The following is a 25,040-nucleotide window of genomic DNA, read 5'->3' as shown; positions in this document are numbered from 1 at the left end:
TGGAAGCGCAAACGTGAGAGCTGCACAAAATATGTGTCTGTGGACTTAAAATAATTTTACTTCCACTCAAGTGAAAAGCTTTTCTCCTTTGCCAGCACTGCCACCTTGCCCAAAGCTGCTGAGTTCACAGCAGCACACAGCACGAAACACCAAGTTTCACAGCACGTGCTGTAGGACTGAACAATCAGTAACTCACTGACACCTCTGACGCTTGCGTAGGGGTGTCAGAAACTTGAGCAGGGGATGCTCCTTTCCCAGAAGTCCAGCAACAGCAAGTTTAGTACCAAAACAACTGTTAAGAAATTGATTAAGAACTACAGCGGAGTCTGCAAGAGCATCAACAGATGAGAGATGCAGCAGAAAGCAGAGTCTAAAAACTAACTTTTCTTTTAAGCATTTAGGAGTGAGCAGTGTAGGACCTTCTGCAAAAGATGGTATTTACACAGCAGTTACTCTGATTTACAGTTCAACATGGTAGATTTTCTCCTCACAACATCATGTTTACACTTCACAGCTTTTCCCTTCTGTTCTGGAGTAGTAATTAAGGTTTTTTGGAAGGGCCCCTGTTGAGTGATGGTAGAAATGCACGAACAGGGGCAGTCCACAGGTAAATCCATTACCCAAGAACCAAAAAAGGATCTCACAGAGCGCCAGCGGGGTAATTCTAATTCAAAGCCGCGCGGATACAAAGCTTTGGTCGTATTTTGGAGAGAAGTAGCAATGAGGAGCACGTACACGTCTTCTCCGTTTACACAAACTCTATTAACCAAAGCCAGGAGTGAAGGAACAGACTTGTGGCCCAGCTGCTGGCAGATCGATGTTCCAGGGGTGCCGGCACTCTGCCACTGCTGTTCCCAGCTCCAGTCCATGTTTACCCTGGTGCTCTATCACAGGAAAGTCACACTGGGTCTTGTTCACTTTCTCCCCTCTGAAAATAAAGCGAACACAGTACAGCTTAATCGAGTAACTTGAGAATATTAAGAGCATTCCTTGCAAAAAACCAGATGCTGCTGGTTTAGGTATATTCACCTATCGCACGGATCAGAAGGGAAGCACCACATCTAGGAGTTCAGTATTTCTCCCTCCTTTCTTTCCAGAACGGGGAAAAACCCATACTTTTTTGGAGTGTGCAGAGCCTTAGGCAGACACCTGTTGAAAATGTATTTTAATGCTCTTTCACCCTTTAAATCGCAGGGCTGGAAGACCAACAGCCCCCCATAACTATCTAATAACGTGAGAAATGTGTGAACCCAACGGGACAAAACGGCTCTAAAACTGTAGAATTCTTACGGGGATTTTTGTTATCCCCCCTTCCCCCTTCTCCCCCCCTTAACCCCTCCCTTCTCCCCCCTCCCTTCCCCCGCCTTCCCCCTCTCCCTTCCCCCCCCCCTTCCCATCCCTTCTCCCCCCTCCCTTCTCCCCTCTCCCTTCCCCCCCTCCCTTCCGCCCCCTTCCCCCCCCTCTCCCTTACTCCCCCCCTTTCCCGCCCCCTCTCGCCGCGCTCCGCCGTTGCTCCGATGGGGAGAAGCCGCGGCCGGGCCCGTTGGTTCCGTCGGGGAGCGGCGGCAGCTCGGCGGCAGCTCGGCGGCAGCTCGGCCCTCGCCTGGCGGAGGTGGGTGCCGGGGCTGGCCCGGCCCGGCGGGGGCTCTCCGGGAAGGCGTTGCGGGGCTGCCGGCCCCTCGCTGGAGGAGGGAAGGAGGCGGCGGTTGCGGCCTGGGGGTGGCGGCGCTGGGAGCGGGGCTGGGGGCTCTTCCCCCGCCTCTCCCCGCTGCGGCCGCGGTTACTCCCGGCGTTACGGGGGGGAAAGGCTGTGGGGGGCCGGGGGGGGGAGCTTTTCGGTGCTGCTGTGGGGCTGCGAGTGGCGGGGAGCGGCCGGGGCCATGGCAAGGCCGTGCGGCGGCGGCCGTGAGAGCGGGAAACCTGCGGAGCCTGGCGCTGAGGGAAGGTTTTTCCTTTGAATCTCTTTCAGTGTAAGCGCTGATGCGTTGTGGTCTTATGAGCTGCCGGCTGTGAGGTTTGGAGCCTTTCCAGCCCCTGTGCTGCCTGGCAGCGCTGCAGGCTGTGTGTGTGCGGTGACACGCTTGGCTTGGTGTGCCCGTCGGGATCCCCCTCGGAAGGTGTCTGCAGCTCCGAACTCTGCTGGCACCGTGAGCAGAATTACAGGGACATCTCCCCGCACACAAGTCCGTTGGAGTGGCCCCAGGCAGGCAGTGTGCCCGTTTCCCCCAGCACATCCCAGCAATGACGGCGCTGTGTGACCGACACAGTGTGCAGACAGACGGACAGTCGCACCTTGTCTGGGACCTGTGTTAGTGGTGGGACCTGACTTCTCGGAGTGCGGGGCTCGCAGGAATGCTTTGAATTCCAGCTTGGCTCGCAGGGCTTCGTGTTGGCCTTTGGCCCCTTGGGTAAGAAAGCCCAGAGTGAGGGCGCAATCTTGAGCAATCACACTCTAAAATAAGCTCGTATTTAAAACAAAATATAGACTGCCAGTTACCTAACAGCTATGTCTCCTGCCAAGGTCTGGTAAGAGTTTTGCCCCGGGACTTGTGCAGCTGATGAATAACACTCCTGGACCGGCACAGCACAGGTATGTTGCTTTCCAGTAGCAGCTTATTCCCAGCTCAGTGTTTGTTCGAGCTTTGGCAGTATTTCAGGCCAAGTTGCTCCTGGTTTTCATGTAGTGTCTGGCAAAAATAAGAGCTGTAGATCAAACTAGACGTTGCTGCCTCGTTTATGTATCGCTTTACCTCGTTTGCATCTTGTGAAGTTTGTCTGGCTTCACCAAGTCCTGGATCCGCCTTTTACAAGCTGGATGGGAAGGCTGAGCTGTTAACTGTTCTGACCCCAAAGTGCTGGTGTCCTTCAGGTTCTTTGCTGGGGGGAACAAAAATATTACGGCTGCTTAACAGGCAAGGCTTTTTCTGAGCAAAAGGGCTTTGAACCAGCCCTGCTCTGTCTGCTGCTTTAATGAACGCCGTGTGTTCCCCGTGAGTGTTTAGAGACAAAATGTGTCTGCATGGCTGTAGCACAGACATGGGAATGTAGTATTAGAGACCATTGACTCATCCTGTCCAAAGCTTCAAAACTGCAGGACGCCACGTGGTAGGTGTCCAGCTGCTGGGGTGCTTGCTGCCACAGTCTGGGAGTCTACGAGCCCAGGGAGCTGCTGTCGTAGTCTGCGAGCCCAAGGAGTTAAACTTAATCCAGAGCAAAAGCTGCCAAGCCGCGTCTGTAACATCACAGGAAAAAGCAACTGGAGAGTGAAGGGCAGACAAAAATACTAATGTTTTGAAATAAAATGCACTTTTAAAAGATTATTTTGAAATCTACCTGTCTACTATCAACCCTGAATCAATTTACTTTCATTTCCTATAGCAAATTTTCACTGCCCAGATTCTGAGATGCACAAAAATCATTAAATTTTGGATTAATAAATGAATTGCTGATCTGTAAAACAACTGAAAAAATCACTAAAAAGCAGTTCTTTAACTTGCACTCTGGCATGAGGTCTTCTAATTTTCTGGTGTCCCCTTAAGAGCTAAAAGTATCTGCTAGTCTTCAGAATTTTTCTGGACTCTGTCACGTATTCAGCTACATTGTGTTACACTTATAATACCAATTATTTATCAGGTCCTGCGGAGATAACCATGAAGTTTGGGTTACTCTTGCAATGAACTTTTATTCTAAATGGCCGCTATAATGGGATGATGGAGAAGCGGATGCAGAACAATATGATTGTTTGATGTGGGGTTTTTTTTTAATTCTCTCTTCCTTGTCAGACACGGGTTTTAGCAAGGTTGTGGTATACGTGTAAGGGTTTTTCCCTGGTAAACAGTTGCTTTGCATTGGAAGAAGAATGGCTGGTCTCGTTTCATCATGATGTGAACCCCACTGCAGAGCCTCTCCCAGCTATCAGGAACTTGCTGTGTAAATTTTGAGTAGGATAAAGAAAGCTTTCTCCTTAGAGAAACTGCAGCTCTCAGTTTCAGATTGACTTGTCTTATATGAGAGACTTCAGAAGCTTTATGGCATGTGATCAGAAAGCAAAAAAAGGGTTGTATTTTATCTCGCAGGATGGAACCGAATTTGGATAAAGAGGAATTTTTCAGACCATCCTGTATTGCTGGTGCTGAGCCACTTCAGAAAACAGCACCAGGAAGCGTGGAAGATTTTAAAACAGATCTCTCCCCTGATTTGTCTTTGGTTTCTTCAAGCTCAAACACGAGGCAGGTAAGAAAGCTTTAATGTTTGCATTGTTTGGATATTTTTTAATGAGCTTAGTCTTTTCATCAGTAAGAATAATCAGAATTTTACAGAGAAGAGGAAAAGCATCTTCAGTGTGTTTTTAATTTGGAGGAGATAGATAGGATTGGACTGAGTTGTGTGGCACTGCACTGATACTTGATTGGGAGCATCAGCCTTCTGTGAATGAGGCTAATTGCCAGCTTGGAGCAGCTTAATCACAGAATGGTTTTGTGGGTTTCATTCTTGATCTCTAATTGCCTTAATGTCGTGTGTGTGTGTGTATCTATATGTACATGCTGCAAGATTATGAACTCTTAAGTTATCCCAGCGAACTTCTGCAGGGGCCTCAGCACTTGTGAAAACTGATGTAGTGAATTGCTTTTGCTTCCCTCGTCATCAAATGAGTCCGTTCAGAACAGCCTGGTGAAAATAAAACTGCCTTAACATGCTCGCTATCCAATAAAGAATCTAGTCAAATTTCTAACTTCCTTATTTATTTATTTTTTTGATTTCAGAGGAGCAGTTTGGAGCCTAAGGGACACATACCAGTTTGCCACTTACATCGTCGGAAAGAGAAAATGAATTGCAGGTGAGACATTTGTATAGTTTAAAAATACCTTAAACGTACGCTTGGGGGTTTTGTTGGTTTTTTTCCTCTAAGCTGAGCTGTTCATACTCTGTTCATGCCTGCATTGTTTCTGCTTCCTTTTACTGGAACTGTGTTTCACTTGAGATTCAACAGGCGTCAGACTGAAGCTTCCCAAAACTTCTTTGAGTCGACTGAGTGAAAAAACTGCTGAGCAGACAGTGCAGAAGTTCACTTTTTCACGAGTAAATGAATGGTCTTTCAAAGTTTTTAATTTTTTCCTGGAAAAAGTTGTTTAACTTATTTAATAGCAAGCAAACTAGGTTTTTAAACTGTCAATAGTCTTTAAGATTATAAACACACAGAATTTAAAGGATTCTGTAAAAGTCTCTAATGATTGCTGAAACACAATAAAGATGTTTCTTGGTAATGCTCAGGGGTTTGCCCCTGAAACAACTCCAGAAGAATTCTGTGACGGTACCATGAAGCAACCGGTGCAAGATTTCCTGGATGGATATAATCATCTTATTTTTACGTACGGCGTTAGAAATGCTGGGAACACCTACACATTCCAAGGTAGAAGTAGAAATGCGTTCCCCTTGAACGAAGTTCCTTTTTTTTTTATTTTGAGAGGGTTACTTCTAGCAGAAATATTGTAACTCTTTCCTTTATTTAAACCGTAGGCCCTATACATTGGCTTCTCGTGAATAATAATAAATAACCTTTGAAAGTCTCCTTCCATAACAAATATCCTAAACTGCCAGGTGACAGTCACTGCCAGAGTTTACATAAACATAGCAGTGTATTGCTTTGTAAGGCTGTAATAATTCCAGCCAGGTGTGTGTGACTTCTTTTTTTCCTCCAAGTATCTAGAGGGAGGAGGGGGGAGTTAAGAAAATGTGTTCTAGATGTCAGAATGGGAAAAGTGTGTAAGTCCAGACTCATATTTGGGGTTTTTTATCATTATTGTAAAGGTCATATACATCTTATATGCCTTGTCTTCAAATAAGGAATAGTATTTGAGTCTGTTTCAGTTATTACAGGCAGAGCATAAATAATTCGAAACATATGTGAGTCCTTCCAAGTATTTCTGTCTTGTCTCAGGTTTCTGAGTTGATCAATAATATCCTAGGAGACCTTGTCTCCTGATGTGCTGTTTCTGTACTGTTAAAGCTCAATATCCTTTCTGGTCAGAAGGTGTCATTCTTTAATTATTTTTCAAAGCATTTTAACAAATAAGGTGATTTGATTTACGCGGGAACAATTTCTCCTACAATGAAATGGCAGTTCTAGAGGCTGTAATGCTGATTTTATACACAGAAGTAGTAGAGGGACAATGAGTCTTGTGCCGTGTGAAGTTGATCTTTATTGCAGCGACATTGTCTTCTAAGTGATCTTCTGTTGGGTAGATCAGAACTAAAGCCTACTGCCAGTGTTTTCAGTCAGCATTAATCTGGGGCGATGATGGGGTGCTCTGTCCTAATAAAGAATAGGTAAAGAACAGAACCCAACATTCCCAAAGTGTACAGTCCCCCACGCTTGACTAGTTTGGGCTGTATTGTGTGGGTTTTCAAGAATTTTTCATTCGTGTCTCTTCAGACTCCGGAGACTTTTTCATGGTTTCTGTTTTTCTAGGACTTAACGATGTGATCAGAATTGTCAGGGCAGAATGTTGCCTGCGGGGTGCCGTGGTTTCCTCTCCTGTTATTCCCACTATTGCCAACACAGCCTTTCCTTTCTGGCAGTACATGGCAGTCTGTGTTCAGTCCATGGCAAGGGACTGCAGTGCAGGATGCAACAGCTTCTTAGGGCTGTTCGTTGTTTGCCAGTGACTGTTACCTTGTTCGTGGGAGGTTGAATTACAAGCGGCATTACAATAAACAAGAAGTTATGAGTAGATGAGGAGAAACCAATGTAATCCAGCTGTCCTTTAACTTAATATGTTCCTTGGTTCCTAGCTGGGTGTCTGAGTGCAACCAGGTGTTACAGAGGCTCTGCCCTGGGCAGCGCAGCGAGCGCTGTAACTGCTGACAGCCCAATACTTGGCCAAGCAAAGGAGGTAGAGGAGCACTTCTTGCTGTGCTGATGGGTCCATGCACCTTTAGAGAGCTCAGGGCTCTCCCTTTTCCAGTGGGAAGCAACTCTCTGTATTTAAGTATGGATGTGTCTGTGCTGCCAGATGAGCAGCAAAGTGAGCAATATTGCTGATGGTCTGTGATTTCTGCCTTGTGGCTGAATATTGATAGGATGTAAACACGGAGCTTTTTTCTCTAGCTCGGGCACCTGATCATTTATCCTCTGGGGTTACTGGTGCTTAGTAAGGACGGAATGCAAATAGTCTCGCCATCTGCGGGGATGCTGGTAGCTCTGCTCCTTTGGACAATTTACTCTCTGTCAGGATACTTGAAAGAAATGAGTGATTTTGAGGTTGTTCCCCTCTTCCGGTCTGTGCAAATAACCTCAAAGGAAGCAAAAGTGGTTTTGGAACAGCAGAGCTCCAAAGCTGTTGGACTTGTAAAGATTTGAATTCAGACAGGTTTCTGCTGGGCTTTATTCTTAAAGAGATCCCTGTTGAGCAGTCCAGAAATCCACTTCAGTGCCTGGAATTCTAAAGCTGTTCAGTCCAATGAGAGTTACGGGGATTGGATTTTGTGTAAGCATACCTTTTTCCTGGTGTCTTTAGTTCTGAAATGGATGCAAGAATGTAAGAAAACTGAGCATAGGCTAGGAATTGGAACTAGAAAGGGATCGCAGTGCATTTTTTATTTGTAGTGGAAAGAATTAAGCCTCTCCCTAGTGGTATGCTGGGTTATAATCCAGTGGTGTGGCTGTTGTGGGATGGAATCTATCCGTTACCGTGGTTTTTATCCGAGTTAGTTAACTAGAATTCTCCAGTGTGGAAGGCAGGTGGCAGCAGAATTCTTCACGACTTCACTTCAAAAGCACAGGCATCTGTCCTGTCTAGCTCTAGCAGTCTCTAAGGGCTTCAGAAAAACCATCATGTCTGTGTCCCCTGTAGTTTTGCCACTAAATTCATAAGGTGAAGTATTGTTCTTATAGCAACAGTTTTCAAAGTTGGCACCTACTTCAGCAGAGAGAGGTTTGGGTGGGTGTTTTATGTGTGTAAAGCTTAAACCTGGAAGTTTTGGTTACACACGAATTTAACTATTTCAGGAATCGCTCTATGGAATCCCAGCTTTATATGACATATGCTCTTGACAAAACATTAAAAACCCAACCCAAATCACACCTGGTTTTTAATCCATGTTTCTTCTCTTAAGCATACTGGTTTTGGTAGACGAGTTGCACTTCTTTGCAGTTCTGTGCCTAAAAACCCAAACAACCAAAACTGAGAGTGGGAATGGAGTGTGTGTGCATTAACCTCTGTCTGTAGGGATTTGTTTTACTTTGGTTTTTTTTTTTTTAAGAGTTCAGCAGAAGGAAGTTTTCCTTCTCTTCCTAAAACCTAGGCTTTATTTCAACTGTGATACAACCTGTTCACTTAATTTCTTGAGTGAACAAGTGTTCTACATTTCCCTCTGTTTCTGAGAGTTGACCTAGGAAGCCCTAAGATACGGAATCCTGAATTAGCAAAATACCAATAAGAAAAAATTTCCAGACTCTCTAGATTCACCAGGTTAAGAATAATGTGTAAACTACACCTGGAGTTCCCCAAACCATCCTGTTAAATCACCCCGTGTCTCTGCGGGGTCCCCCCCTCTGTTTTTCTGTGGTGAGTTTTGCTGTGGCTCAGGGAGCTGAAATGCTCTGTACTGTGACAGGGCCTGAGGTGAGGGCAGTGTCAGGAACGAGTGTGAAGGTGAGAACAATCCTTTCAGTAGCAGTGTGCGGGTGCATTGAACTAGACATGATGTGTAGTCGGGATCTTTGTGTCGGCATATTGCAGCGACACTGCACTGCTGTCCGTGGAGCTGTTACACCAGGGACTGGTGATGTCCTGCCAGCGATGGGTCTTAACGTCTCTGTTCTCTTTTGCAGGGAGACCGTGGAGAGGGCACGAACAGCAAAGCACCAGTCGGTTGTAAGGGGATGTTTTATATTAAAGAATTGCAATTAAAGCAGGCAAAGAAGCTTTCTTAAGGTCAACAACTGACTCCTGGCCTGTGTTAATAATAAAAGGACTGCTTGGCATTTTTATACGCCTGTGAATTGGGTGGTAAGTTATCTGGCCCGAAAACACAGGGATAAAATGGTTAGAAGTTTACCTGAACAGGCATTAAATGAGATGAAGCTATGGCAAGGAAAAGCAGCACTACTTATGCTGTGGTCTCTGGTGGTATCCTGACCCTGTATGTAATCAGATCAACCTAATTCTGCATTTAAAAACTGCCTAAATACTAGGTTTGCTTTAAAATGTTAGAATGTCATGTACTTGTCAGTTTGATTCTCTGTCTTCTAAAGATGTTGAAGAGACCTGAATAATTCTAACAAGGCTGCATGATTTTGATCGAATTTGCAAGTGGGAAAGGCAGTGGTAGATGAGGTGTCTGGCAGATATGTAGGGTAAGCATGTGACTTCCAGATATTTCAGAAAGGGGAGAAAAATTCCAAGGGATTTTTGTCTGGGGTAAGTGCTTTTTAGAAGGCTGCTGTAATACCAGTTTGCACTTACTAAGTTTTTGAATGAAGGTCATTTTACAAGGTCTGTACTGACTTGTGATATTTTGTACTTGGCATTTTTGGAAGAACTCTTCAAAGGCCCAGAACAATCTAGCACAACTGCGAAAAATCACGTGACGTTTCCTCTTTGGGTTTCATTTTGTGAGATTTACAATGAATGTTTTTATGATCTATCGATTCCTGTATCAAATGACAAGAAAAACACTACGCCTGGCTCAAGACACCAAGGGATGTTCTTATGTAAAAGGGGATTAGAATACATTGCAAACTGCCAGACGTGTAATTTGAAAAGTCAGTCTTCCTGTAATAATGTTTCTGTCTAGATTAGCAAACTCCGAGCTGTATTCCCTGTGGCACTAGAAATGTCTGCCTTGAGCATGAAAGGCAACAGCCTGCATACACAGAAGTGTCTGTGCCTTTAATAGTGTTTTCTCTCTCTTAACTGTAACTCTGCAAAGCCTGCGTGCACTCCACCGCCTTGATATTTCTCTGAAATGGGAGAAATAGTGAGAACAACTGACAAATTTTTTAGTGTTTTGTTTTTTTCCATTTTCTTAAGACTCCAAATTCTTACCTATAGTTATAATTGACTCAACGTTCTATTTTTGAGTATTTTCTGTAGAGATACACTTCAGAGAATACGTGAGAAAGCTCAGTCTGACTGCAAATTACATTTTTCAGTACTCTAATGAAGCCTGCGATGTGATTTGCTGTGGGTTGGGGGAGGCGGGGGGTGAGCAGAACTCTAACAGTTCAGTGTTGGTTTCTGGCCATGGAAAAAACAGGTTTCAAATCCTATTGGATCTGTTAGAGGTTCTTTGGACAATCAAGACACCAGTTCTAGATTAAAGGCTTTTTTGGAGGTGTTTGGCCTGCTCCTTTTATCTTTCATATGCCCAAGTATAGATTCAAACAGCTGAATCAGATGATAAACCCAACTCCTTCATTTCTTCAAAGACCAGAAGAGGTGTGAAGTAGGAAATAGTCTGCTTTGAGCTATGCTTCAGCATAATCTCTTTTTATAACATTTGGAAGTAAGAGGCTGTTCCTGATGTTCTTGAGGAAAACCAGCTGATGATTTTCTTATTTTCCTTGGTCACAGCTGGTATTTTTGCTAGTACAATTGTGGTGACCTCTAGTTTACAGAGGCCATGATGTTCATATTCTAAGTTCCATCAGTAGGGCTGTAGGTATTTACTCGAGCCCATGCCAAGATGACACACAGTCATCACACTGCAGACAGAACTCTTCACTGATTCTTTTAACTTGATGGCCCTGAAGGATGTCTGGGTGATTCCCCCCTGCCCTCAAAATCATAGGCTACAGCAGAGAAGCTGTCCAGGTCGAGTTCTGCCTTGATGAGTATGGACATAGGGCTTTCATGCTCATGTTAGACCCTGTGCTTTGGCTTTCCAGAGCGCGGGCTGAGGTTGCTCACTGACTTGGGATGGAGCATATTTCTGTGTGCTGACAGGATGAAATGATGAGATAGATGTGCCCTTCCTTTCCCGTGGAAGGAAGAATCTTGATTTTGTCCTCATACAATTTCTGTCTGAAGCATGCTTAGTAAAATGTTTTTATGTCTCAAGGAAACGTATTGTTCTTGGTGTGCAGGTGTTCTCCCCTAATCCCTTCTTTCTTTTGGATAATGATATTTACAGGATTACCGTGTTTGTTCTTCCTAAAGATCTGCAGTGGGTTCAGATTTCTGATTCTAAAGAAGCTTTTAGACTTCTAAAACTGGGGTTGAAACACCAGAGTATCGCGAGCAAGAAACTGAATACTTGCTCCAGCAGAAGGTGAGAAACTTTCTGAATAACATTGGGCATGGGATGGTGTCTGGGAGGAGGGGGGAACTAAAATATGGGTTGTGGCTTTTGGGAGGGGAAGAGGCTTTAACAGGTCTGGCATCCTTTAGCACTGTGTGACCCAGTGCTTTGAGTCAGAAGGATTCAGTCCTTCAGTAAGATGGACGTGTTCAAAAGCTAACAGTTTTATCAAATACTCTCCTTCAAGCAAAAGCACTTAGCTTTATTCCATCTAACTGTCTGAGGGAAAAGCAAAATAAAGGCCACATAAGCATCTCTTGAGAAGTTTGTATGTGATAGAGTATATGCTGAGACAAGTTGACAGATCCAACAGTGTTTTGAACAGATGTTGTGGAGGCTGAAAATATTTTGAATGTATTTGTCTACTTTATCACTTCTCTGCTGATTGAAACTTTTCCTTTTAGTCACGGCATATTCACAGTTAAGATACTAAAAATTGAAGATTCAGGAGCACCGCGAGTGACCGAGTCGATGAGTAAGTTCAGAGCAGAGACCCTCTCTTCTTTGTGATGGAACTGTCAGTTCGGGTCTGTGTTGGTGTGCTGGTACTGGGAACTGTCAGTTCTGGTCTGTGGTGGTGTGCTGGTACTGGGAACTGTCAGTTCGGGTCTGTGTTGGTGTGCTGGTACTGGGAACTGTCAGTTGTGGTCTGTGGTGGTGTGCTGGTACTGGGAACTGTCAGTTGTGGTCTGTGTTGGTGTGCTGGTACTGGGAACTGTCAGTTGGGGTCTGTGTTGGTGTGCTGGTACTGGGAACTGTCAGTTCGGGTCTGTGTTGGTGTGCTGGTACTGGGAACTGTCAGTTGTGGTCTGTGTTGGTGTGCTGGTACTGGGAACTGTCAGTTGGGGTCTGTGTTGGTGTGCTGGTACTGGGAACTGTCAGTTCGGGTCTGTGTTGGTGTGCTGGTACTGGGAACTGTCAGTTGGGGTCTGTGTTGGTGTGCTGGTACTGGGAACTGTCAGTTCGGGTCTGTGTTGGTGTGCTGGTACTGGGAACTGTCAGTTCGGGTCTGTGTTGGTGTGCTGGTACTGCACTATACGCCCAGTGCTGCCTGGTAGAAACTCATGCCTGTGTGGTGGTTTCCCCAGTTCCTACCGTCACACAGTTGTTGTCCCTCTACCTCCAGCCATCAGGCTGCAGGGCTGTTCTGTGCCTTGTCCCCTCTGTGCAGCACAAGGTCCTGTCAGCCCGCTGTACACCTGAACTCCTCTGAGTCCTCAGAAGGAAGAGGGGGCAGGGGAGGGGCAAGAGGAGGTGTGTTGGGAAAAGGTTTGTCAGGAAGTCATGTAAAATTTGATTGGGAAAGCAACACTGAAAAGGATGGAAGTGTTTGTGCAGATGAAGATCAGGAAATTCTTCCTCTAAAAAAAGCGATCGTTTTTAAAAGTGAATCATTTGTGCATGTCCTAAGGTAAATAAAGGGAATTTTCCTTATCTGCTTTCAGACTGTCACTGTGGGATCTTGCTGGTTCAGAAAGATATGCCAAGGCCCACAGTGAAGGTCACAGATTGAAAGAGAGTGGAAATACAAACCCCTCTCTGCTGATTCTGGGCAAGTGCATTAACGCACTCAGGAACTGTCAGCAGTCAGAGTAAGTCCTTTTACGACTTGCAAACTGGTTGTGGCTTTTAGGTGCTGCCTCCAGTGTTTAAAAGCTGTTGTTTAAAATAGGCAATGCTAACACCAAGTTTTTGGCAGAAACATGTATAGACTTGTCGGTCTGCCAAAGTTGTCTTAAACTTGCCTTGTTTTGCTCTTTAAATCATCAGCTCTAATCTCCTTTAAGCATGCTATCATAGATTTTAGCGATTTAACTTTACTCCTCTGAGCTTGGTTTATCAAAGAAACAAACTTTGGAGTAAGTTGAAAACCCCCTTTTCACCAGTGCCATAGTAAGAGTCACATTTTTAGCCTTTTATTACTCCTTATGAAGTAGCTCAACTGTCTATGTACTTCTAGTGTAACATTTCTTCATCAGCAGAACATTGCTGTGCTATCATAACTGGGCACCGTTTGACCAAAATTGTCTGTTTTTTAATAAATACTGACATAACTTTGCACACTCTCCTCCTGATCCAGCTAACCGTATGCAGACAAAAGAAAGCCTTCCTGCTATTTATGCCCTAGCCTGGGGATCTAAATAAGAGTGAAATAATACAAAAAGTTAGTTGTCTAAAAACCAGTACGCTATCTAGTCACACTGGATAGAACTGTCCAGAACTGCTTTCTGCACATGTTCTCATTCGCAGAGCTGTTTCTGTCCCAGAAGTTAAATGAACCCAGGCTGCTGATGGATGTGCTTTGCCAAATTCACTTACCCTGTAACACTGTTCCTGACGCCTGTTCAAAGTCTGTAACGCCTCAAGGTGAAAAAGCTTTGCTAGCGTGTGTTCCTGATTATGTTCTGTGAAGTTACAGTCTGTCCTCTTTTCCTGTTCTGTCCAGACAGGAGGGATGCATTAAAACGAGCAGCTGCTTAGAGGGCTGGTAATGGATTCAGAATGTCTTTTTCTGATCCTAATAACTCGGGATTTTACCAATGTAGAAGGAATGATCTGAAGCATGATCTCTTAAAGTGTTAATAGCTGCCCCTTGCCAGTTGCATAGGAAGCAGTAAATTCCTTAAACTGATTTTGGACTGTCAGTCCTGCAGCAAAGCTACTCATGAGCTGTCTGTGTGCTCTGGTAGGAGTGTCGCTGCCTTCCTGAGTTCTGTAGCACTGTCCATGTAACTGAAGAGCTGTTGTGTGTGCAAAATGCAGCCAAGCCATTTGGTGGCAAGTGTGCGTTCAGTCATGGTTTAGGAATTCTCATAACATTTCCTATAAGCATCAAACACGATGTCCCCAGCTGTTAAATTCAAGGGCACAAATTGTGATTTTTAGGAAGTGCCAAACTGCTGGGAGATGAGGAAGAAAGTTCTGAAAAGTGTCTCCATGTGTTTGGTGTGTGCTCATTTCCTTGCCCAGGCACTCGCTATTGTCCGTTCTCAGAGGCTGGATACGGAGTGAGAGAGATCTCTGATGGTGTTGGATACTGCATGCCTAGGACTAGACGTGTTCTCTTCGTTAACGGTGAAAGGAAGAGAGAGGTTGGGGTATAGTTTGGTGTAGCATGAGGCTGTGTGACCTGCCCAAGGCTAAAGGTCGAACAGTCCCTTAGTTCAGGTGCTCCCCCCGACTGTATTGCTGTCGCCTGTCTGAGGTGATGGCTAAAGCAGCAGTCACAACAGCTCACAGTCTCTCTGCAAACAGCTGCATCTAGTCCAAAACAATTTTAGTTGATTTAATGACTACTGCTTTCATAAATGTTTTTAGGTCTTCGTGCTGGGTAGCTCTTACACTGGCTGGACATTATTAAGCATCTGCTCATCTGTTCTTTTGTCTCCAAAGGTCGCAGCAGCACATCCCCTTTCGGGAGAGTAAGTTAACTCATTTCCCTCAAGGATCCTTCAGTGCAAAGGGGAAGGTATACGTGATGGTAAACATAAGCCAGTGAGCTTCAGCATATGATGAAACACTCCATGTGTTAAAGTTCTCGGCCACTGCACAAAAAGTAAGTGTGTTGCAGTTTCTCTTGATCCGTACTTCTGATTTGCCTTTAAAGAGCAGGTTCCCTCACTCCTGAGAACATGAATTTAGTGACTGGATTTTTCTGCCTCATGTTGCAATCATAGTTTCTAATTGCTCCTAGTCAGGCTTTATTTCCTTGTAAAGCTTTTAAAAAGGCTTTGTTGGGACATACGGGGTTTTTTTTGTGGGAGTGGGAACATGTCCTATTAAAAATCCGTAATTCCCATAAAATATCCAGCCTGACAAGACTCTTGCTATATTTGGAAGAAATTCCCTGAGACCTGGGTGAATTTTTCTTCCGTAGTCATAACATGCTCTCGCCTAGGAGCAAGTCTAGCTGCCCCATATACTACTGCTATCTTAATGTGGAATATTGCTCACCTGAGGTATAGAGGTTGAGCACCAAAGAGAATTTGAAAGGTCGTCTTTATGTCCTCAGGAGCTTCAGTGGGAAGGTGGAGGTTAGGCAGAATGAGTAGGAGTAAGTGCAGGGATAGAACCCTGGCGGAGTTGGAAGACAAAAGTGTTGGGGATCGGTGCTGCAGCCTTAATGGAAGCCATGGAAAACTTCTGCTGACAGTTAGATATGTTCAAAGGACAAGAGATCCAGGCCTCTAGAATGTGGGCTCATCTAAGCAGGTTAAGTACAACACTAAAAGGAGCAGACTGTGAGGGTGATAGAACTGCTCAAGAGACAGAGTTTGTGGGATGGCATTCGTGTAATGCAGCTGGAAACTCAGGATAGGAAATACAGAAATCTGTTGGTGCGTGAGGTGGCAACCCTCTTGTAGGTTGTCCAGCCAGTGAAACTTGGTGTTCCTGCAGTCCAGAGAAGGGTTAGACTCTAAAGTGCCTCCTCTGTGCTCCAGCTGGGAACTGGTCTGAGCAGTGACTCTGAGCAGAGGATAGACTGGGGGAGTGCTGTGCTCAGAGACCTCTAGGGAAGTGCAACAGGTCTGTCTTGGAAGTGCCAGTAGAGGATTAAAAAGTACTGAAGACTTTATTCTTTGTTTTCTGGGTAGGTTTTAGCTATGGACACATCTGTTCTTGTCCAGGATCAGTCGTTTGGCCAGAAATCAGCAACAACATCCTCACTACTTAGTCACACTAAAATGCCCATCTCAAGGAAAAGAGTTACTGCCCCATGGGACAGGAGCTTAGAAGATGTGATCGAAGATGACAATGACGGGGAGGAACAGCATATGTCAGGAGAAGAAGCAGTGCAGAAATACCTAGAAAATACAGTTCTTATTGGGAAAAAAGAGTACATGGTATGTGCCAGGGCTGTGTTAAGAATTAGCGTAGCATGGAGTCTTGAAGCAAGGTATTATTCTGGTTTTCCCCATCTCCCACCTTTTTCTTTTTTTTTTTTTTTTTTCTGATCACCCTTATTCTATCTAAATCCAGCATTAAGAACTAAAAGTGGGATTACTCATGGTGTGGTGCCTGTTGTGGGCAAACTCTATAATGTGTCTAAATACAGACTAAGCAGTAAGAATTGCAGATTGGGCTTTCTCTCCCTTTGGGAGCCCATGGTCAATGCACAGCAAGTATTACCTGCTTTTAGCAATACAGACTGTTCCTCTGTATTCTCTGCACAAGGAAACGCTGAAAACTGTTCCTTAAGCAAATGTAGTCGCTTCTAGGGAAGACGAGGAGGGAACGGAGGACTAGAAACTGGTTTGTGGAGGTTTCATTAATATTGCCCCCAAAATGAGCCTCTGGAAAACAAGAGCCAAATCCTGCGGAGCTTAAGCCTGTTTAAGACAACTTCAACAATTCTGGTCATCAAATGGATGTTCTTTACAAATGCCTGCTCTGTGCAAACTTATAAACTGCTGCGTTAGGACCAAAGAGATCTTCTGAGCTCCTCACAAATCTTCCTGTTTATGAATCAGCTAATGAAAGGAGTGGAAGGGCTTTTGTCAGGTGGACGAGTAAAGTGGTGTTGTAGTGTTTGAGGAATGAGGAAAATCTCACTTCTGGGAAACCATTTCTTTATGAAAAACTTAATACCAATGGTAATTCCAGATGCTGCTGAGTCTCACAGAAGAGTTGAAGAACAAACTTCTTGCTGAAAAGAAGAAGAAGTTACTGCTGGAGCTACAAATTCGTGCAGAGGTGACGCAGGAATTTGCCCAATATTTTGCTGAGCAGGAAATATATTTCAAGTAAGTTAGCTTTGAGTGGTTTTTAATGTTACTGATTAAAAAAAAAGAAATTCAATTCACTTATTTGTTAAACCTGTCCCTTGGCTATAAGAGACCACACTCTCCTGCCAGACTTCCTGCCTCTGGTAATAGATCAGTTTGTGTTTGGACTATGAGTTCAGGAAAAATACTGTGTAGGAAAGGCTTTGATCTGGGGGGGATGGAGGGGGGTGTGTGTAATCTGTCAGCAGTGTTCCTGCAGAGCTCTCCCTAACGGAAGAGCTTTGATAGGATGTCTGTAGAAAGAGTGACACTTGCAAATCCTTTGGTTCCTGCAGCCTTAGTGGTACTTGGATGGGTGTTCTGGCTCCAGAGGCTTAGAAACAATGCTTGTAGTTAAGTGTCAGCCATAACCTGTGTGTATATGTCTCCCCCTCATTCTTCAGGAGTGTGTGTGCGGGAAATACACTTCTGCTTTGGTGTAGCAACACCATTTGTGTATTGTTCTCTTGTGCCAGAATAAAGAAAAACCCATCTTTGTTTATAGCAGCTGTACTAATAACTTCTTAGCAGCTCCTGCTAGCTAGCTTGTATCTGACTTGTTGCCCTACTCTAGTGAGTGCCTTTCTTACGAACGAGAACGGCTTGAAGAAGATGCTGACACGCGCCTGGAGATCTTCAGGGAACTTGTAGATGGTTATCTTGGAGACGTGGAGGAAGAAAATAAACTAAAGGATCAGCCTTGCAGCGAACAAGCTGGACCTCTGGTACGTTTGTCCCCCTGCTGCCATCCCTTCCACTAACCACCTGCTGTGGTGATGGGACGTCTCCAGAAGGAGCAGAGCGGTCCCAAGGAATGGCATGCTGTGTGACTGTGTCCTCAGCAAGGTACATTGTCGTGTTCAATGGGAGTAGCTGCTGTGCCTCGGAGATGCATTTAGGAATCTTTGGGGTTTTCTGCGTTTCTGCAACACAAAGTTACTGTGTACAAAGAAGCCGGGGGAAAAGCTGCAGTTATGCTGTAAACTGTTGCATTAAGTGCCTGTTTAAGGCATTTGAAGATGAATTCTTAGGCCCCATATATGCGCTGTACTGGAGTGGTGCCAGAGACCTTTTCCCTCTTAAGGCTGTTGTGGCTACAGCTGGAGCAATGACAACTGTATATACACTTAAGCATAACTGAGCTCTTAGGTTGAGGCTGGTTCTTGTGAGTTTGGAACCCTTTGTTTTTAAACAAGGAGGAAAGATATAAAGTCAATGTTTTAAATACAACTTAACTTGATAAGTTCCCACAAACTTATTTGACCTCCCAACCTTTTACTGATATTTGAAACTTTCGGATGTATTCCTTCTAAAGCTGTTTGCTTGCTGTGTTCATTCGGTGTTCTCATCGGGTAAAAATGCTAGCTTTTATATTAAATTTGGAGGGGATGCTTTAGTGGTGGTATAAAAGGGAATGTGATGGTGGGCCATGAAATGCTTTAAAACTAAAGTAGCTGTTACTGGATGCTGGAGACTTCTGTGTGAAGGTAGACAGAAAGTGGCCATCAAATTGCCTGTGAACCCACAAGATGGCTTTGAAGTCAGAATTAACTGTACTTAGGTGTTTGAGGACATAATGGTCTTCCAAATTTTCAGTAGAAATAATGGGTATTGTGTCATTATTTGCTATTTCTAAATGGATATAAATTATCTTCCAGAATGAAGAGTATGGCATAGGGCCAGGCACCTACATTGATCGTGAGGGCGTTACTGATTCTCTGCAGGGTGATGTCGTTGATATCAAAAAGCAGGCAGAAGAAACACACAGACACGTGGTGTCTCCAGAGGACCCCCAGGAAGCTACAGGTTGGCTTGAAAAACAGCTGAGCAAAACTACCACTGCACTAACTCAGACCAAAGAAAAGCTGACAAAGAAAACCGATGAACTAATCAAAACTGAAGAGCAGCTGACACAGAACCCCAAAGGTGAGCTGGGGGTGTGTGATGAGAAAGCAAAAAGAAATGACACTGTAAAATAGAAATAATCCATCTGAGCAGGATTTTGGAACCAAATCGTGTGTATAGAGGTGATAATCAATTGTTTGGTGTATGTTCAGGTTGAACAATCCCACAGGCCTTGATTATTTCATTTTTAAGACAAAACTTAAAACTGTCACTTGAAGACTTCTGAACTGTGGGGCAACACGTCAACATTATTTATTCGTGATTTCATGGTTATATTGTGATCCAGCACTTCACATTGTGCTGATGCAGTGGTTTCAGGTATTCTGTGGAACATTCATAGACAAAAGCAGCAATCCCTCATAGTGCGATTTCAGCAGAAGTCTCTTGACATGATCTATATTTTATACGGGTTGCAGGGCCCAATTCTATCCAAAAAACCTGAACTTTTGAAATGTGTCCTGCAAGTAGAAGCCAACACAAAAAGAAATGAGTCTATTCAAAAGCTACTAAAGTACCAGAAGGTCTGGAAAAATGGATTCCTGAGTAAACTGTGTAATGGCTGCTTGTTTGCTGCAGGCTTCTCTTCCTGTCACAGACTTGGAAATGCAGATGATTAAATCGGACGAGTCTGCTGAGCAGCTTAAAGAACCAGCTGAGGTGACTGTCTAAAAAACCCCTTGTGCAGAATTACTTGCTTTAATACAAAATTTCAGTGGCTTAAAATGCTGTTGTAGTGCGTTTCTAGCTTTTTTTTATGTCAAGCTTAGCTTAACTGATCTTGCTTCTAAATGCATCGTATAGTTCAAGAATTGACCATTGACTGAACTACTTTCTTTTCTAAGAAAATGAATATGCAGAATAAAAGGATTCAAGAACTAATGGACATCGTGGAGCAAAAAGATCATGTTACCATGAGACTGCAAGATTTGATATCCCGTTTAGAAGAAACCATAAAAGACTTATAGTTTTTGCTAACAGAACAAACTCATTCTCTTCAAAGGGGTCAGATAAGCTGGTAGTGTTTTGACCCTTTTTAGCCATCACGAGGCCAACACACAAAATGAGGGGAAAAAGCCAGTCGCCATCGTGAGGTCCGGTATGGCACATTTTTCTGTTTACCCCTGGACCCATTGGGTTGCTGCCAACGGTCGGGTTTGTGTCTTCTTAACAGCAAAAATGGAGGCCAACCCGGTCTTGCCCTCACTTGGACTTACTCTCAGCTTTTTCCTCACTCTCTTACTTCCCTTTTCTTTTGGTTCCTTTGTTCAACTATACAAACTGACTTATGTTTTCATGCAAAACAGTCTAAAACCAAAAAGAAAAAAAAAAACCTGTGAAGGTTACAACCTTTTAACATATATACATACACACAGGGTTCATGTGGATGATTCAAGACCTTTACTACTGTTGATGTCGCTCTGTCTGCCTCGGTAAGTCCAGTCCTATTTTAACTCCGTCGCATTCAGAGCTTCAAATCTCCAGGCGTTGACTCGATCTTCCAATCTGATTCACCTGTGACTGGTCCTTTCACCCTGGAAATATGAGTCCATCCTCTTTCAGCAGTTCTTACAGCTGTCTCCGTAGTCAACACCACCAGGAATGGTCCTTCCCACCTAGGAGATAAGCTTTCCTCCTTCCAGATTTTAATCATTACTTTATCTCCAGGTTGTATTTTATGCACTGCAAATCCTAAAGGAGTCGTCTGGGCCGATATTCCCTTCATTCTTAATTCTTTTAGATTTTTCTCAATAGTTTTAATGTATTGTTGAATCGTTACGTCTTCTATCAGTGGATGCCCCAGAGGCATACCTTGGGAATACGGCATCCCATATAACATTTCAAAAGGTGAGAGGCCTGTCTCCGAGTTTGGCTTAGTCCTAATATGAAGTAGGGCTAAGGGTAGGCATTTAATCCATGAGAGTTTGGTTTCTATCATTAATTCAGATAACTGTTGTTTCAAGGTCTGATTCATTCGCTCTACCCGTCCAGAACTTTGTGGATGCCACGGAGTGTGATATTTCCAAGTAATGCCTAGGGCTTCTGTAATTAATTTTATAATTTTAGATGTAAAATGAGTACCCTGATCCGAATCAAATACTTTTACTATTCCAAATCGTGGTATAATTTGTTCTAGCAATATTATAGCTACTGATTGAGCAGTCGCTCTGGTGGTGGGAAATGCCTCTACCCAGTGAGTTAACTGATCCACCATTACTAGTAGGTATCTGCATCTCCCAACTTTTGGTAGTTCTGTAAAATCTACCTGGATCCTCTCAAAAGGTCGATAAGCTGTTTTCCTTCCACCAGCTGCGGCCTGTCTCATAGTTCTTTTGTTAATTTTTTGACATGTTAAACAACCATAAGTAGCTTGTTTCGCAATTTCATATATTCCAATACAGCCAAAATGCCTTAGGAAATGATCACTCAAAGCCTTAGTGCCCCAATGAGTGCTTTGGTGTAATCTATTTATTATTCTTCTAGTATATCCTTTAGGTAATATTTCCCTCTTGTCTGGAAGAATCCATTTCCCATCTATCATAGTAGCCCCTAACTTCCGAATCTCAGTTAGTTCTTGAGGGTTATATACCTTTTTCCCATAATCTACCCCCTGTTCAATTACATATAGTTTTATTGGTTCCCTTAAAGCTGCCTTTTTTGCCCCTTCATCTGCTAGATTATTACCTCGTTTGATATCCTGTTCCTTTTTGATGTCCTTTTATGTGCACTACAGCTATTTCTTCAGGACCTCTCGGTGCCTGCAATACTTGAACTATCAATTCTTGATGCACCAGATCTTTTCCCTGAGTATTAATCATTCCTCTTTCTTCCCAGATCTTTCCAAAGGTGTGAACCACCCCAAAGGCATATTTGGAGTCTGTATATATAGTGCCTTTCGTGTCTTTCAAAATGTCAAGAGCTCGATATAGAGCGTATAGTTCACATGCTGGAGCTGACCATGCAGGACTGAGAGGGCCTGATTCTTTAACCACTAACTTGGTTCCATCGACTATTGCATACCCTGATTTTCGTTTTCCATCTACAACTCTAGAGGACCCATCTATAAACAACCTTTGGCCTTCAGATAATTCAGCTTCTTCTAGATCAGGTCTTATCTTGGTCTGTAATTCTATTGCTTCGATGCAGTCGTGACTCAATTCACCTCTAGGATCCCCATATAAAAATTGAGCAGGGTTTTGAGCACCGGTTACTCTCAGTTCCAGTTCTGGTGCTTCTATTAGGATAGTCTCATACCTCAATAGCCGACTATCAGTGAGCCATTTCTCAGCCTTTTGCTGCAGTACCCCACGCACATCATGAGGAGAAAACACTGTAATATTGGCTCCGAAGGTCACTTTTCGTGCCTCCTCAATTAGCAAGGCGGCTGCCACCAAAGACTGTAAGCATGTTGGCCAGCCCCTGCTTACGGGATCTAACGATTTTGAAAAATATCCAATTGGTTTTTTACTTCCAGCCCAATCTTGGGTTAGAACCCCATAAGCAGTTTGATTTGAGGTGGTTATAAACAATTGAAAAGGCCTTTTAACATCTGGTAAACTTAACACTGGAGGCTCAGCCAGTGTTTCTTTCAGTTTCTGAAACCTTTTCTCATCCTCCTCAGTCCATTTTAACCTGTCAGACACCAGCTTTTCATATAAAAATTTTACCTTTTCACTATATCCTTCTATCCATTGTCTGCAGTATCCTAATAATCCTAATACCTGACGAATTTCTCTTTTTGTTTTGGGTGGTGATAAAGACAGTATTCCTGATATCCTTTCAGGATCTAATTTCTTCTCCCCTTTACTGAGCCAGTGTCCCAAGAACTTCACTTCATTTTCTACAAACTGTAATTTAGACTTTGAAACTTTTAATCCCTTTTCTCCTAGAAAGTTCAATAATTCTATAGTCCCCATCCTGACATCATCCTCAGTTTGTCCAGCTATTAATAAATCATCTACATATTGTAGGAGTTTTATTCCTGAGGATGGTTTGAATGTCAGCAATAATTTCCCTAATGCCTGTCCAAAGAGGTTGGGGGATTCAGTAAACCCTTGGGGAAGTACTGTCCATCTGAGTTGTTGTTTCCTGGTATTAAATGGATCTTCCCATTCAAACGCAAAATAGTCTCTGCTCCCTTCGTCTAGGGGGCAGGACCAAAATGCATCTTTTAAATCAGTTACACTGTACCAAATATAGTCAGGGGATAGTTGGTTAAGTAGCATATAGGGGTTTGCTACCACAGGGAAACGAGCCACAGTTCGCTGATTCACAGCCCTTAAATCTTGCACCGATCTGTAAGATCCGTCTGATTTTAAAACTGGTAAAATAGGTGTGTTATGTGGAGACATGCAAGGTTCCGATGTGCCTTTACTTAGTAATTCGTCTATTATTGGTTCCAACCCCTCTCGGCCCTTTAGGGGAATGGGGTATTGTTTTATCCAAATTGGTGTCTCCGGATCAATTAAATTAATTTTAATAGGTTTTATTTCAAGTTTTCCAGTCTCTCCTTTTGTATACCAGACCTTCGGATCTATTTGTTGTTAATCTTTTCCCGTTCATGTATAAATTTTTCGTTTTCTTGTATTATTATTAACTCCGTAATTAAATCTCTTCCCAGAAGGTTATTTTCAGCCTCTGGCAGCAACACTAAATCCCCTATAACGATACGGGGTTGGGATTCTATTTCTACATCCCCGACACTTGGTACTTTAAATGGTTCCCCTTTAGCTCCTATTACTAGAGCAGTTTCTTTTTTCACTTTACATCCCCTCGGAATGTTTCTCACAGTTGATTTTTCGGCACCCACATCTACTAAAAACTCAAACTCCTCTCCCTGGGGACCTAATTTCAATTTTATCAGGGGCTCCTCTGACGTCTTTGTCCCCAGGAAATAGAGCCCCTGACACCCCTATTCTCCTTTAAACATCCTTTCATCCCGCTCTCTCTTTCTGCAATTCCGTTGTAAATGTCCCTTCTTTCCACAATAATAGCAGGTTAATGTGTTTTCTCTAATTACCGTCCCTCTCCTTTCACCACCTAAAGCTCCAGGTGATTCATTAGAGCGAGATCTCAGAGGCTTCTCCTCTCTCCGCTGAGTTTCTCTGACTGCTGCAAGATCCGTGCTCCTGCCCTTAAGCCAAGGCCATTCACACACTCTGTTATCTCTCTGCCACATACACTGAAAGGTGTGTTCAACAGATCATGTAAAAATGCATATGCATATTTAAAAATGTGGAGTTATGATCTGCAAATATGGCACTGCATTTTCCCAAAATATGCATTTTTTTAAAAAAAGTTTGGTTGGTTTTTGGGTTGTTTTGAACAAATTAGACAAATCAGGCAGAAGTTTCAAAGGCAGACAAACAGTTACATCATAACTAACAGCTTTTTCTAAAGTTTTGACAAGAAAGGTTCTCCGCAGGAGACAGAGCAAGGAGCACAAAGCTGGTAGGAAAAACCCACAAAATTTGGTAAGTACTAGTCTGAAATGACAAAGCATAAGGAGGCAAGGTGAAAAAAAATGACTATTGACAAGTTCAAAAAAGAACATAATTAAATATTTTACTTTGGCTTGAAGTTCAGAATAAATTATATTTAGGTGATTTTGTAATTAACTTCAAACTTTTTCCTTCATGGAAGCACCATCGAAGGGCCCGTAATTTACTTGTGAGCAAAATTTAACGGAATGGGGACATTTTTGCCTTCTCAGAGAACAGATTTTCATCTCTAAGCTGTACGCTAAGAACTACATGGTACGCAGGGAAGCTACATGCATCTGGAGCCACGCTGCCACGGCTTATCTAGGAAAAAGCCCAGCTCTGGTTCATAAAGCATCCAACAGCTTTATAAACATTTATAACTACTTCAGCTGAGGTCGGACAGGACACGGCAAGTAACACAGTTTGCCAGCTACTACTGCCATCACTCACATCATGCCAGTCGGTTGCCCACCCAAAAACCCATAAACCAACAGTGCACCATTTAGGGGCTCCAAAGACAAAAGCAACTGCACACCTTAGTTAGGACAAAAGGGGAGGAGGCTCTGCTGGACAGTGTAGGGAAGTC

General features: G+C 43.5%; 1 protein-coding gene and 1 long non-coding RNA gene across 2 annotated transcripts; one reads left to right on the top strand and one right to left on the bottom strand.

Moving 5' to 3' along the window:
• Positions 1-651: 651 nt before the first annotated feature.
• On the bottom strand, positions 652-1,295 carry LOC141917073 (uncharacterized). Its single transcript, XR_012621246.1, has 2 exons — positions 1,030-1,295; positions 652-928 (listed from the first exon to the last, which is right to left on the bottom strand). It is a non-coding gene; the product is annotated as an uncharacterized LOC141917073 (long non-coding RNA).
• Positions 1,296-12,780: 11,485 nt separating this feature from the next.
• On the top strand, positions 12,781-18,859 carry LOC141916984 (kinesin-like protein KIF20B; the record flags this gene model as incomplete). Its single annotated transcript, XM_074809985.1, has 6 exons — positions 12,781-12,896; positions 14,698-14,860; positions 15,900-16,148; positions 16,909-17,048; positions 17,644-17,794; positions 18,728-18,859. Coding segments are annotated over exons 3-6 (663 nt in total), but the record flags the coding sequence as incomplete, so codon positions are not given.
• Positions 18,860-25,040: the final 6,181 nt, after the last annotated feature.

This window comes from Strix aluco, chromosome 33 (assembly GCF_031877795.1).
Source record: "Strix aluco isolate bStrAlu1 chromosome 33, bStrAlu1.hap1, whole genome shotgun sequence".
Classification (NCBI taxonomy): Eukaryota; Metazoa; Chordata; class Aves; order Strigiformes; family Strigidae; genus Strix; species Strix aluco.
Note: the sequence above shows the minus strand (reverse complement) of the source record. Positions and strands in the feature narration are given on the sequence as shown.